At 40.5% G+C, this 13,582-nt stretch overlaps 1 protein-coding gene, 1 non-coding gene and 1 pseudogene across 2 annotated transcripts in view; all 3 read right to left on the minus strand.

The window, feature by feature from the left end:
* Tex14 (testis expressed 14, intercellular bridge forming factor) overlaps positions 1 to 11,420 on the minus strand; it is a 98,531-nt gene extending 87,111 nt beyond the window's left edge. The window contains 2 exon segments of the mRNA XM_047545182.1: positions 7,170 to 7,306; positions 11,295 to 11,420. Of these exon segments, the coding sequence (XP_047401138.1) occupies positions 7,170 to 7,305 (136 nt within the window). The 5' untranslated portion in view covers position 7,306; positions 11,295 to 11,420.
* Positions 934 to 1,158, minus strand: LOC124981600 (uncharacterized; annotated as a pseudogene).
* LOC124981456 (U1 spliceosomal RNA) lies at positions 11,079 to 11,242 on the minus strand. The gene has a single exon (XR_007107980.1). It is a non-coding gene; the product is annotated as a U1 spliceosomal RNA (small nuclear RNA).
* Positions 11,421 to 13,582: the final 2,162 nt, after the last annotated feature.

Consider the following 13,582-nt stretch of genomic DNA (forward strand, 5'->3'; position numbering starts at 1 on the left):
TTCAATACTCAGTACCACACACATACTGTTATAAATATTTGTTTACAAAATACAATAAAACTATAGAAACTCATTCGTTTCAGGGATATTTTGCTCAGAACAAATATAAAACCGTTACAAGCAGAGAAGACTCAAGGATGAGATGCCTAGCATCTCATAAATGTCCAGGACTGTGGAGGTTATAGCAGGGCTGAGATCTAGCCTGGAAAATACAGGCCTTAAATGACTAAGAATGTATTGCCCAGGAAACCCATCAGAATATTCTCAGAAAAAAATGAGAATCTCCAGGGGGAATAAACATACCAAGACCTACATTTGGAATTAGGCATTCCCAGATGGGGAAAAGCCCAACCCTATGTTTAGGAGAATAACCTGAAATAATCACTAGTGATAATAAAAACAAGAAAAAAAAATAAGAAATGTAGCCAATTAAGAGCAAAACCTAACAGACCTGTTAATTTTTGTAAGGAAGTACTGGTACAAAAAAACCAGACCTGTCAGTAATAACAGTGAACCAAAACAAGCAAGAAATAGACCACTGAAAAATTGTGTGAGAATGACAAAGACAACTTTCAATAGCAACACAAAAAAACGACTTATAAATAAGATTAAAAGAAGAGCTGGGGGTATGGTTCAGTGATAGAGCACTTGCCTAGCAAGTGTGAGGCACTGGGCTTGATCCTTAGCACCACACAAAAATATGAAACAAAGAAAATTATGAGAAAGTAATGTTTATTTATTCATTTTTATGTGGTGCTGAGGATCGAACCCAGTGTCTCACATGTCCTAGGCAAGCACATTACCACTGAGCCACAACCCTAGTTCCAAAAGAAATGTTTAAAAAGATTAAAAGAAAAATACCAAGACCTACAAATATGCAAGCAAAGAAACAGAAACTGAATCACTGTTTCTAAGTGCAAGATCACAACAGGAAACACTCAGGCAGTGTTCTCTCCCTCTTACTCTCCAGAGAGATCAAAGACAATCATCATTGGCAAAATGTAGTTATCATAAAGAAATACCTAGGACCAACTTTGGCTCAGAAGACACTCAAGAAAATGCTCAGCTCCTCATGGTTTCTGCACTCTGGTACTCTATGTAATCAGAGGAACTTCTCTAATAACATACTACAGAAAGGATCCCTGAAAGTATAGTCTTGCCTTTCCTATCTGGACTCTGCCAAGTCTGTCAGTTGCTCACTTTGCAGCAATGGTGAAGATTTTTTCTCCACCTTTTTTGGGAGGGAGGAGGGATGGAGGGGGGAATCCCACAGGTCATTTGCCTCTTTCACAAATTTTATATCTCATAATAATTTGGTCAAATGGTAAAATTCAGTACGTTATTTTCACTTATAAGCCTTCTAGAATCTTTAAGGCTGCAACTGAGTTCATTAACATACACCTTCTTAGAATCCAATCACACATTTCCATTCTCTCAATGCTTCTCTCTCCTAACCCCAGCAAACTGCCATTACTTAGCAGACCTCACCAAGGACCTTTGATGTCATGGCAGGGTCACACCCAACTGATTGCTAAGGAAGGCTGCGCTGCCCTAGGCAGAGAGGAAAGATGTTTGTGGTGTGGATCAGCACAGATGGACAGGGCCCTTGCCTGTTAGAGAAATCAGAAGAGTTGGAGTCTGTTTCCTCTGCTAATTGGGGGCTGGGGGAGGGGGCGGGCAGGAATAGACATGGTGCACACTAACACCACATAATGACAACTACAATGGTTTACTGACTGTTTACTTGATTATTGGTATTTTAATCTATTCTCATTGCAACCTCTATAAACAACTGAAAAAGGGTTGGTTGTTTCCCTTTTCTTACAGATGCTGAGTGTATCATGTGTCACACAGCAAAGAACCACAGTTGGAACCTAAGTCTGGCATGAAATAGTTCTGTATTTTTTCTGACAGGCCAACACAGTCTTAGGAGATCTAGTTTCCAATCAAATACATTTCTCTTTAAAGCTCTTAATACATCATTTTTCAAAGTTAGTCTCAATGATTCATTTTCCTGACTTCTAAATCCCAGAAGTAGCCTACCCATTTACTTTTCACAAAATTTATAGTGGGCACCCAGTCACTGAGAGGCAGAAAGCATAGTTGTAAATCTTGAGGAACATGCCCTTGGCTCATGGCCTTGTAAAATGAGGGAAATATGCAAGCCCAGGGAAAACTGATATGAAATTGTACAGCTCCACCCTGGCTCCTTCTCCAGTCTGGATCCTAATACAGTCTTTGTATAAGTTTTGGACCCCCAGCCCACGGTGGGGATTCTCAGTCTTGAGATAGCTTGCATTTTTCCTTTAATGTATCTACCTTCCTAGATAAACCTGTGTCTATGCCTTAAAAAAGAGAAAAAGTTAGCTACACATGCCTGTAAACCCAACTACTCTGGAGGCTTACACAGGAAGATTGAAAGTTGGAGGCCCCCCTTAGGGGGCCTTGAACTTACTGAGACCCTGTCTCAACATAAAATACAAAGGTCTGGGGATATAGCTCAGTGGTAGAAAGCTTGCCTAGCAAGTACAATACTCTGGGTTCAATTCCCAGGACAGGGGAAAAAAAAAAAAACATTTATTTTTAGAACACACCTTTCATATGACATTAACTGTCTGAGTCAATAACTTCCTGCTTCTGTTCCACATTTTCTTTCACGCCAGGAAGCATAATGTCACGTGGACATTCATATGACATGACATTCTGAGTCAACTACATTTTTTTTGTGTGTGTGTGTGTGTGGTGCTGGGGATTGAACCCAGGGCCTTGTGCTTGCGAGGCAAGTACTCTACCAACTGAGCTATATCCCCAGCCCTCAACTACATTTTTTAATGCTCATACTAACACGACATCAGTTTGGAAGGGTGCTCAGCAGTCATTCCATTCAACCACCTCTCCTAATAGAATCTCCTTACAGATGGCCCCATTTAGAGACAGTCAAATGTTTGGTATCCTTATCCTTCAGAAAAAGGATAGTGTTGGGGAAATCTGGCTGGGAATGGCCCATACCTCCAGATGTCAGAGCAGTTTTTTAAAGTATTTTTTTAGTTGTTAATGGACCTTTATTTTTATTTATTTATTTACATGTGGTGCTGAGAATCAAACCCAGTGCCTCACACATGCCAGGTAAGTGCTCTACCACTGAGCTACAACCCCAGTCCCAGCCCTTATATTCTTAAAGTTATAAAGTACCTTCCAGTGACTTTTATCAAAGAACCCTGGTCTCTGGTCTGGGGTCTTCCATATCTAAGACTTTTCCATTCCTCCATTTCTCCCACATTTCTGGGGACTCTGGGCTATCCCTTGGCTTTCTCTGGCAGATTCTCCAACTACAGGTGGGTCTGACCATCACTCCAGCATATTCTAAGACCAAATTCATACCACCTTTTCTGAAAGTTGCCTTTGACCTCTCCAGATAACAGAGTTGCTGGGATTACAGACATGCTCCACTATACCTGGCTGGAACTCATCTTTTGGATTCTAGAATTCATATAATCTATAATAACTCATCTTCTAAATAGGCTGAACTGAACAGGATATAATCAGAAAACAATTTTTCTTCTTCTACTGACTCAAGCACACTCACTCTTCTTGAGATGGACTTCAGGCAGATTCCACAGTTTCTAAGTAACTTTAATTGTGCAATTCCATTGAAATCAAGATTTTGATCTTAAACCAGGTATGGTGGTGAACACCTGTAATTCCAGCAGCTCAGGAGGCTGAGGCAGGAGGATTGCAAGTTTGAGGTCAGCCTCAGCAACTTAACAAGGTCCTAAGAAACTTATTGAGACCCTGTCTCAAAAAATAAAAAGAGCTGGAAAGCTGGAGATGTAGCTCAGTAGTAAAGCAGTGCTGGGTTAAATCCCTAGTACCTAAATAAATAAACAAATAAATAAATAAATAAATAAATAAATAAATAAATAAAATAAAGGGCTGGTGTGCACATCAGTGGTAGACTGCCCCTGGGTTCAATCTCTAGTACCACTAAAAGGAAATCAAAACAACAATAATAAAACAAGAACAATCTTTTGGAGCTGGGAATGTAGCTCAGTGGTAGAGCATTTGCTGAGCACATACAAGGTCCTATGTTTAATCCCTACCACTGCAAAACCACCAGCTACCCAAACAAAAAACCCTTCAACCTTTCATCCAATTCTAATTTCTCCTTCCTTCCACATTTCAGTACCCAGTCCTTTGCTAAATCTCAGGTTGTGTTTTTTGTTTGTTTTTGTTTGGTTGTTGTTTTTTGGTACTGTGAATTGAATCCACGGGTACTCTACCACTGAGCCACATCCCCAGCCCTTCCTATTTTTCATTTTGACACAGGTCTTGCTAAGTTGCCCAGACTAGCCTGAACTTGGGATTCTCCTGCCTCAGACTCCTAAGTCACTAGGATTATAGGTGTTCACCACCACGCCTGGCTTCAAGGCTACTTTTGGCAACTCCAGAGCTGAGGTAGAGGTAAGAACCAATGATACAAAAAGGGGTGATTGCTGAGTATGCAGCTCAGTGACAGAGCACTTACTGGCTATGTGGGAGGCCCTGAGTTCTATCCCCAGCACTGTAAATACATACATACATACACACAATGGGGGTGGGGGAGAGACAAAGACCTTATTTAGCTGATGCTCTATGTAGTTTTTGGATTCATACCAAAGCTTGCCCTTTTGTGCGAACTGTTAATGGGTCATTCCAGTACCTCTACTACACTACACAGCACCCTGATGCAGGCCTGTACCCTCTCCTGTGGACTTCTTGAAACCCCTCAGTTCTTGTTCTCCAAGGTTCCACCTCTATATTCTCTGTTGAGATTCTTCCTTTCTTTTTTTTTTTTTTTTTTTTTTTTGGGTGGAGGGGAGTACCAAGGATTGAACTCAGGGGCACTCAACCACAGAGTCACATTTCCAGCCCTATTTTCTATTTTATTTAGAGACAGGGGCTCACTGAGGTACTCAGTGCCTTGCTTTTTGCTGAGGCTGGCTTTCAACTCCAGATCCTCCTGCCTTAGCCTCCCAAGCCACTGGGATTACAGGCAAGTGCCACCGCACCTAGCTCTTCCCTCCTTCATGAGTAAGATCCCTTTAGATGGCTCAGCTACCCTCTGTGCACTCTACATACATGCTCCAGCACACACCCCACGCCTGATAGAAATGTGGTTAATCTGTCTGCTAATGTCCCTTGCTCATCCAGTCATCTAGGACTGCTTCAAAATAGATGGCTGATCACCCAAGCCCTAAATTTCAGAAACAAGTTATCTGCATGCCACCTTGGAGGAAACTGGGCAAGGGTATCATATTTCAGCTGTTAAGCAGGCTGGAACACCAGCTCCTATCTCTCCAGCTTGCAAGCACCACAATTGTGTCTATATGAGGTTCACCTGAAGGGCTTCTTACTTTGCTTGAGGTTGGGGAAGGAAGGGAAAAAGCCACTGCATTCCAACACAATGAATACCTTTTAAAGAATTCACTGTCATCCCCATACCACTGCTTTCCCTTAGATGGGCCCAAGGCGGGTAAAGGGATTGAAGTCCAAGGATCATTTTATTATTGATTGATTAATTTTTTAAAAATTATTTTGGCAGTGCTGGGGATTACACTCTTCTATTGTGCTAAATCCTCAGTCCTTTTTTTTTTTTTTTTAAATGAGCAGCTATGAACATTGATATGGCTGCATCTCTGTAGTATGCTGATTTTAAGTCCTTTGGGTATAGGCCGAGGAGTGGGATAGCTGGGTCAAATGGTGGTTCCATTCCAAGCTTTCTGAGGAATCTCCACACTGCTTTCCAGAGTGGCTGCACTAATTTGCAGCCCCACCAGCAAAGTATGAGTGTACCTTTTTCTGCACATCCTTCCACACCTATTATTGCTTGTGTTCTTGATAATTGCCATTCTAATTGGGGTGAGATGAAATCTTAGGGTAGTTTTGATTTGCATTTTTCTTATTACTAGAGATGTTAAACATTTTTTCATGTATCTGTTGATTACTTGTAGATCTTCTTCTGCGAAGTGTCTGTTCATTTCCCTAGTCCATTTGTTGATTGGATTATTTGTATTCTTGGTGTAGTGTTTTTTGAGTTCTTTATAGATTCTGGAAATTAGTGCTCTATCTGAAGTATGAGTGGCAAAGATTTTCTCCCACTCTGTAGGCTCTCTCTTCACATTGCTGATAGTTTCCTTTGCTGAGAGAAAGCTATTTAGTTTGAATCTATCCCAGTTGTTGATTCTTGCTTTTATTTCTTGTGCTATGGGAGTCCTGTTAAGAAAGTCTAATCCTAAGCCGACATGTTGAAGATTTGGACCTACTTTTTCTTCTATAAGATGAAGGGTCTCTGGTCTGATTCCGAGGTCCTTGATCCATTTTGAGTTGAGTTTTGTGCAGGGTGAGAGATAGGGGTTTAATTTCATTCTGTTGCATATGGATTTCCAGTTTTCCCAGCATCATTTGTTGAAGAGGCTATCTTTTCTCCATTGCATATTTTTGGCCCCTTTGTCTAGTATGAGAAAATTGTATTTATTTTTGTATTTGTAAATTGTATTTATCTTTGTTCCTTTTCATAAGCTCAGTTGATCCCAAGGACTTTGTTTTAATACATCCTGACCGCCTGCTTCACTTAGCTGGTCCTGTGGGCCACATAGTGTAGATTCTGCTTAATGGCACTTCTTTTTTGCGTAAGCATTTGCATGACTCTTAGGGCTCTGAAGTCAATTTTAAGAGTGCACAAATTATAAACACAAAAGAAAGAGCAACCTACGAAATCTAACAAAGACCCCGAAAATTTTCATACTAAGACTATATGTAGATTTCTGTTCTGTGTTTAAGTTGATCAAAACATCTGGAAGAAAATGACTAAAACTGTTTGCATCTTTGTGTGTATTTATGACTTGATGTAATAAAGCTTATTTTCATTAACAAAAAAAATTTTAAAAAGGACTGGGGATGTGACTCAGTGGTTAGGTGACCCTGGGTTCAATCCCTGGTACCAAATAAATAAATAAATAATAAAAAGAGGTAGAGAGGTAGTTCAGAGGTAGGTCACCCAGATCACTGAGTTCAATTCCCAGTACAAAAACCAAAACAAAACAAAAAAAAAAAAAGCAAGAAAAAAAAGAAAAGGAAAAAAAAAAGTAAAGTAGACTAAGTTGCACCTGTCATCTTAACATAGCACTTACCTTTCTTAAGAATTTTCTTCACTTTCACATAGTTCCCTTGTTTGACATACTCATGAAGCTGAGCTTCCAAGGAGTCATTTCTTAAGGTACCAAGTCGAACAGGACAGGGAACTGGAAGATGAATAGCCCGAGACATCCTGTTTCAAAAGAGAACATGCTTATTCTAACTGAACCAAAAATGCAAAGAAGCAACTTAGATTCTTTACATTTGTAAACCTGTTCACCTTCATTAATACAGTTGTCTCTAAGTATCCAAAGGGGATTGGCTCCAGGACCCCTGCAGTTAACAAAGTCCACAGATGCTCATGTCCCTTATATAAAATGGCATAGTATTTGTGTATAACCTACATGCATCCTCACAGTATATTTGGGGGGGTGCAGGGTTTACTGTGGATTTAACTCAGGGGCACTTAACCACTTACCAGCATCCCCAGTCCTTATTTTTTGAGAACAAGTTGCTTAGTGCCTTGCTAAATTGTTGAGGCTGGCCTTGAACTTACAATCCTCCTGCCACAAACTCCCAAGTGCCTGGAATTCTCCCAGTATACTTTAATCACCTCTAGATTATTTAGAATACCTAATACAATGTAAATGGTACGTGAATTGTTATTATAGTGTATTGTTTAGGAAATAATAACAAGGAAAAAAGTCTGTATAAATTTAGTACAGATGCAAGTTTTTTAAAATAATATTTTCTAGGGGTTGGGGATGTAGCTCAGTGGTAGAACACTTGCCTAACATGCATGAAGCCCTGGATTTGATTTCCAGCACCACGAAAATAAATAAATAATTTTCTATACAAGGTTGGTTGAATATAAAGATGCAGAATTCATGAATACAGAGGGTCAATTGTAACGAAGAGGATTTTAGGGAAACAATTACAGAAACTCTATGAGATCAATGTTTATGCTCAATGTTACTGTTTTTTGTTTGTTTTTGCTGCTGTTGTTGTTTTGATATTAGGGAATGAAGTAAGGGGCATTTATCAAAGAGCTACATCCCTCGCCCTTTATTTTTATTTTGAGACAGGGTATCACTAAGTTGCTTAGGGCCTTCCTAAGTTGCTGGGTCTCAAACTTGCAATCATTCTGCCTCAGCCTCTCAAACGGATGGGATTACAAGCATATGCCATTGTGTCCAGCATCAGTATTATCGTTAAAGAATTGAGGCAGGCACGTTGGCACACACCTGTAATCACAGCAACTCAGGAGGCTCAGATAGAAGAATCGAGAGTTCAAAGGCAGTCCCACAACTTCGTGAGGCACGAAGCAACTCAGTTGAGACCCTGTCTCTAAATAAAATATAAAACTGGGCTGGGAATGTGGCTCAGTGGTTAAGTGCCCCTGGGTTTAATTCCTGGTACAAAAAAAAAAAAAAAAAAAAAAATTGAGTCAGGCAAGGAGGTGCATGCTTGTGATCCCAGGAATGTGGGAGGCTGAGGTGGGAGGATTTCAAGTTTGAGGCCAGCCTGGGAAAGTTAGCAAGACCCCGTCTCAATTAAAAAGGACTGGGAAGGCTGGGCATGGTGGCGCATGCCTATAATCACAGCAGCTTGGGAGCCTGAGGAAGGAGGATTGAGAGTTCAAAGTCAGTCGTGGCAATTTAACAAGAACCTAAGCAACAGTCATCGAGTGCCCCTGCATTCAACCTCGAATTTGGGATCCTTCTACCTTAGTCTCCAAGTCACTGGGATCACAGACATGTGCCTCCTCCCTCCTGTCATGGGATGAAGCAGCTAGAAGGCCCTCATCAGATGCTGGTTCCTCCAACTTAGTCTTCACAGCTTCCAGAACTGTGAGAAATAAACTTCTCTACTACAAATAACCTAGTTTCAAACATTATAGAAGCACAAAATGGGCTAAGACATCTACTATGTGTTTCAAATGTGACAGGTAATGTGTAAAACACCTAAAATTAAATCATTGCTATCACAATACTCATAGTCTTGCAAGGCAGACAAGTGGTGATGTGTTATGTTCCACAGAGAGTAAGATAATTAAATCCCATTCACATGAATCCCCAAGTATGGACCTCAAGGGTATGACTTCAGGCTACATGGGGAAGCACAGATCGCATGAAATGAGGAGAAGTAAAAGAAAAAGTCAAAAAGATTGATAGATTTAATGGTTCTTCAGCCAGGAGGCTTAAGGATTGTAGGTTACTGAGAAGTAACACTTCTTTTTTCAGGGGGTGGGTACTGGGATTGAACCCAGGGGTGCTCTACCACTAAGGTACATTCCCAGTCAGTTAGACTTTTTTATTTTGAGACAAGGTCTTGCTAAATTGCTGAGGCTGGCCTTGAACTTGTGATCCTCCTGCCTCAGCCTCTCAAGGCACTAGAATTACAGTCCAGTGACATAACAACCAACAGAGAAGTAACACTTTCTTGATTTACCCAGGGACTAAATGTGGAAAGTACCAAATTGAGAGCTTTAACTTTAATTCCTTTGGTATCTGTTAATATCCATATCACTGACTATAAGCAGCATTCTTTTAATCCAACAGCATCACAACTTTTTCTTTTCTTTTTTTTTTTTTTTTTTTGTACTGAGGATTGAACCCGGGGTGCTTTACCACTGAGTTATATCCTGAGTCCATTTTATTTTTAAATTTGAGACAGGTCTTGCTAAGTTGTATAGGGCCTCACTAAATTGCTGAGACTGGTCTCAAATTTGCAATCCTCCTTCCTCATCCTCCCAAGGCACTGGGAATACAGGTATGCACCACCATGCCTGGCATAACTTTCCCTAAGCAAACAAAAGGGAAGTTTTATAGCAAGCTATAGTTTCCCATTCCCCACCTCATATTCTGCCTTTTCTTTTTCCAGGTATTAAGAAAATGGCATATTTTCATTATAATTTGGATGATTAGTTGTTATGAATAGAATTGTGAACCCCCCACATTCAAATGTTTAACTTCCAATACCTTAGATGTTTATTTAGAGTGTTTAAAGAAGCGAATGTTGCTCAGTGATGGGGGCCTTGCCTACAATGCATGGGGTCTGAGTTTGATCCCCAGCACAGCAAAAAATAAAATCGAGTAGAGCACTTGCCTAGCATTCATTCATAAGGCCCTGGGTTGAATCCCCAGCCCAGTACAGAATGGGGGGAAAAGTGAGTAATTACAATGAAAGTTAGGATGGGAATGTAATTCAACAACTGGTGTCTTTTTTCCCCAGTACTGGGGATAGAACCCAGGGCCTCATGAATGGCAGGCAAGTGCTCTACTACTGAGTCATATCCCAGTCCCCAGTGACTTATGTTCTTAGAAGAGGAAGGACAGACCAGAGGTTAAGATCACAGTATGAAGAGGCAGCAAATATACAATAATCCACAAATCAAGGAGTGAAGCCTCAGAGGAAACCAACTCTGTCAGTACCTTGATTTTACTTGAACTAAAACCTCTTGAAGGGAGAGAAAATAAGTCTCATTCTTTAACCACCCCATCTGTAAGTACTTTGTTATGGCAGCTCTAGAGAACTAATGTATTGATATTGGCTATTATGTCCTGTTAATAAGCAAATGGTTTAACATTAAAGTATGTCAGCATTATGCTATTTACATGCTAATTACGGCTAGTTTTACTTCCTCCACTTTTTCTGCTTTAATCCCACAAACTGAATAAGAACAAGCAAATAAACTTCAATGGGGAAGAATAAAAGTAGATTTCCAAATTTAAACCTCAAATTATACAAATTTCTAACAAAACCTGTAGTTTTCTCAAACCTACACAATTAAGCATCTGACCTTCCTGAGTAATAAGTAACATCAACAACCCACACACGCACACAAAAGCAAGCCCTCCTGAACTTCACTACTGCTCATGCCCACCTCCAAAATTTAATGGGGGGAAACTACTAAAACACCACACTAAAAAACCTTCAGAAAACTCTAACGTTAAACAACAAACCAGGGGAAAGCGCGAACGCAGTCCCCCACTACCACAAATTATGCAGTCGAGTTTCCCACATTTGGGGAAATCGCAGGGGTCAGCACATCCGGAGTGCAATGGATAAGCCTCGCCCTGGGAAAACCACCTTCGTGATCATGGTATCTCCCCTGCCAGGTAAGTATGAGTTGAGGAACACTTGTGCCACTTCACCCTCATTCTTAACACACTACTTACTCACGGTCAGTCGAATTTTAAGTTCTTTACGTGTTCTGTTTCAAACTACACACTTCTTTAAATGTCACACATCAGGCTACAGTTTTCGGGATATTTGTTGGAAATTTTGCCGCAGGAAGAACCCTCTCAAACCAGCAATCATCGCCCTCTTATCTACATATCCCCGCCTCTTGTAGTGACGTCAGCCTCTCCTTCAAGGCTTTCTTCCTTTCGTAGTTTCCTCTGGGTGAGTTAGCTCTAATGAACCACCGCGCCTCGCTTGTCTCCAAAAGACTTCTGCAGGTGTGGCTGAAAAGATTTAAGAATTCCTTGCCTTTTCGATGTATGCAAAAATTCTGGTGTGGATTCGTAATGAGTCTTAGCCATGCACTGTAGCGCTGACCAGTTTGGGAGGCCATGGCGAGGCGGAGTATGTAGGGAACCCAGCACAGTGGGTTGTGGCAGGTCTGAACCGCTGTTTCTGACAGTCGGTCAAACCCCCCATATGTATCCATTTCCAAAAATTGTAAAGTGGAAATAATTCTGCCTGCCTACCTGCCTCACAAGGTTTCTGTAAGGACTGAATGAATGTAAAATGCAGCGACTAGCTCCCCGACCCCACTCAGGCTATTCAGCTTCTGGACTGGTGATAGGTGTACTCTGGGCCCCAAAACTTACTTCGCAGTTACCAGCAAAAACGGAACAGCATCCAGGTTGTATTTGGGAACAAACTGGGTACTTGTCCTTCTACATTTTGCTCCAGGCAAAACAATTCTCTTTGTAATTTTCCTTGGGGTCTCCATAATTAAAAAAAAAAAAAAAAAAAAAAAAAGAAGAAGAAAGAAAAGCTTTGTTTTGTTTGGTATTTTTGGAGTGTGCTTTTTTAGTTACTAAAAGTGATAAATTTCCTTTCCCTTGTAGATAATTTGCAAGACAGAAAAGGTTTGAAAATTAAAATCAATTACAATCCAACTACAAAATTACCAGGTACACTTTCTTGCTGTTTTGTGTGCTAATTTGAGGATCAAACCCAGGACCCTGTGCACAAGTAAGCAGGTAAGCACTCTACCACTGAGCCACACCCCCAATCCACATATGCATACATTTTTGAAAAAAAATATTTTTAGTTGTAGATGGACACAATACCTTATTTTATTTATTTATTTTCATGTGGTGCTGAGGATCAAACCCAGTGCCTCACAAGTACTAGGCAAGTGCACTATCACCGCGCTACAACCCCAGCTCTGTATATACTTTTTTTTTTTTTTTGGCTGGGGATTGAATTTAGGGCCTTGTGCTTGCAAGGCAAGTACTCAACCAACTGCGCTATATCCCCAGCCCTGTATATACTTTTAAAAAGACTATAATTCACATGCTGTTTCTTAACAGTTTTCATTCCCTTTGCTATACATGGATCATAGGTTTGTTCTTGTGTTCTAGGGATTGAACCCAGGGGCACGTTGCCATTGAGTTATATTCCCAGTCCTTTTTAAAATTTTTACTCTGAGACTGGGTCTTGCTAAATTGCTGAGGTGTTCCTGGAACTTGCCATCCTCCTCCTGTCTCAGCCTCCCCAAGTTCCTGGAAGCCTGTGAAACTTAGATCCTCCTTCAAAATAAAAGATAAAAGGGGGCTAGTGTTGTGGCTCAGTGGTAGAGCACTTACTTATCTAGCATGTGTGAGGCACTGGGTTCAATTCTCAGCACCACGTATAAAAAAATGAATAAAATAAAGGTCTATCAAAATCTAAAAAAATTTCTTAAAAAAGATTTTTAAAAAAAGGTCTCAGGATGTAGGTCAGTGGTAGAATGCCCCTGGGTTCAATTCCCAGTACCAAAAATGAATAAATTAATAAAACTTCAAGCTTGTTAAGAATGAGAGAAAGCCAGGCACAGTAGTGCATGCCTGTAGTTCCAGTGGTTGGGGAGGCTGAGGTAGGAGGATTGCAAGTTCAAAGCCAGCCTTAGCGAGACTCTGTCTCAAAATTTAAAAAAATAATAAAAAAGGAAAGGGGATATGGCTCAATAGCAGTGGTATGCACAAGTTCCTGATTTTGATTGTCATCTGGAGATGGAGAAAGCAGAACAGATGGAAGGAGGAGAAAAGGAAGGGCACAGGGAGGCCTAAGTTGTATGATAGTACCTGCAAAAATAGACAGCATATGAAACTGAACAAACACTGTGCTTAATATAACTTCTAAACACCAACTCATTTCCACACGTACCAAGTAAAAAAAAATTGACCAAAACCACGATAGCAAGACAGTCACGCAATTTAAAGCAACCCACAAACACAACTATATTTAAAAA

Source organism: Sciurus carolinensis, chromosome 3 (assembly GCF_902686445.1).
Source record: "Sciurus carolinensis chromosome 3, mSciCar1.2, whole genome shotgun sequence".
NCBI classification, from domain to species: domain Eukaryota; kingdom Metazoa; phylum Chordata; class Mammalia; order Rodentia; family Sciuridae; genus Sciurus; species Sciurus carolinensis.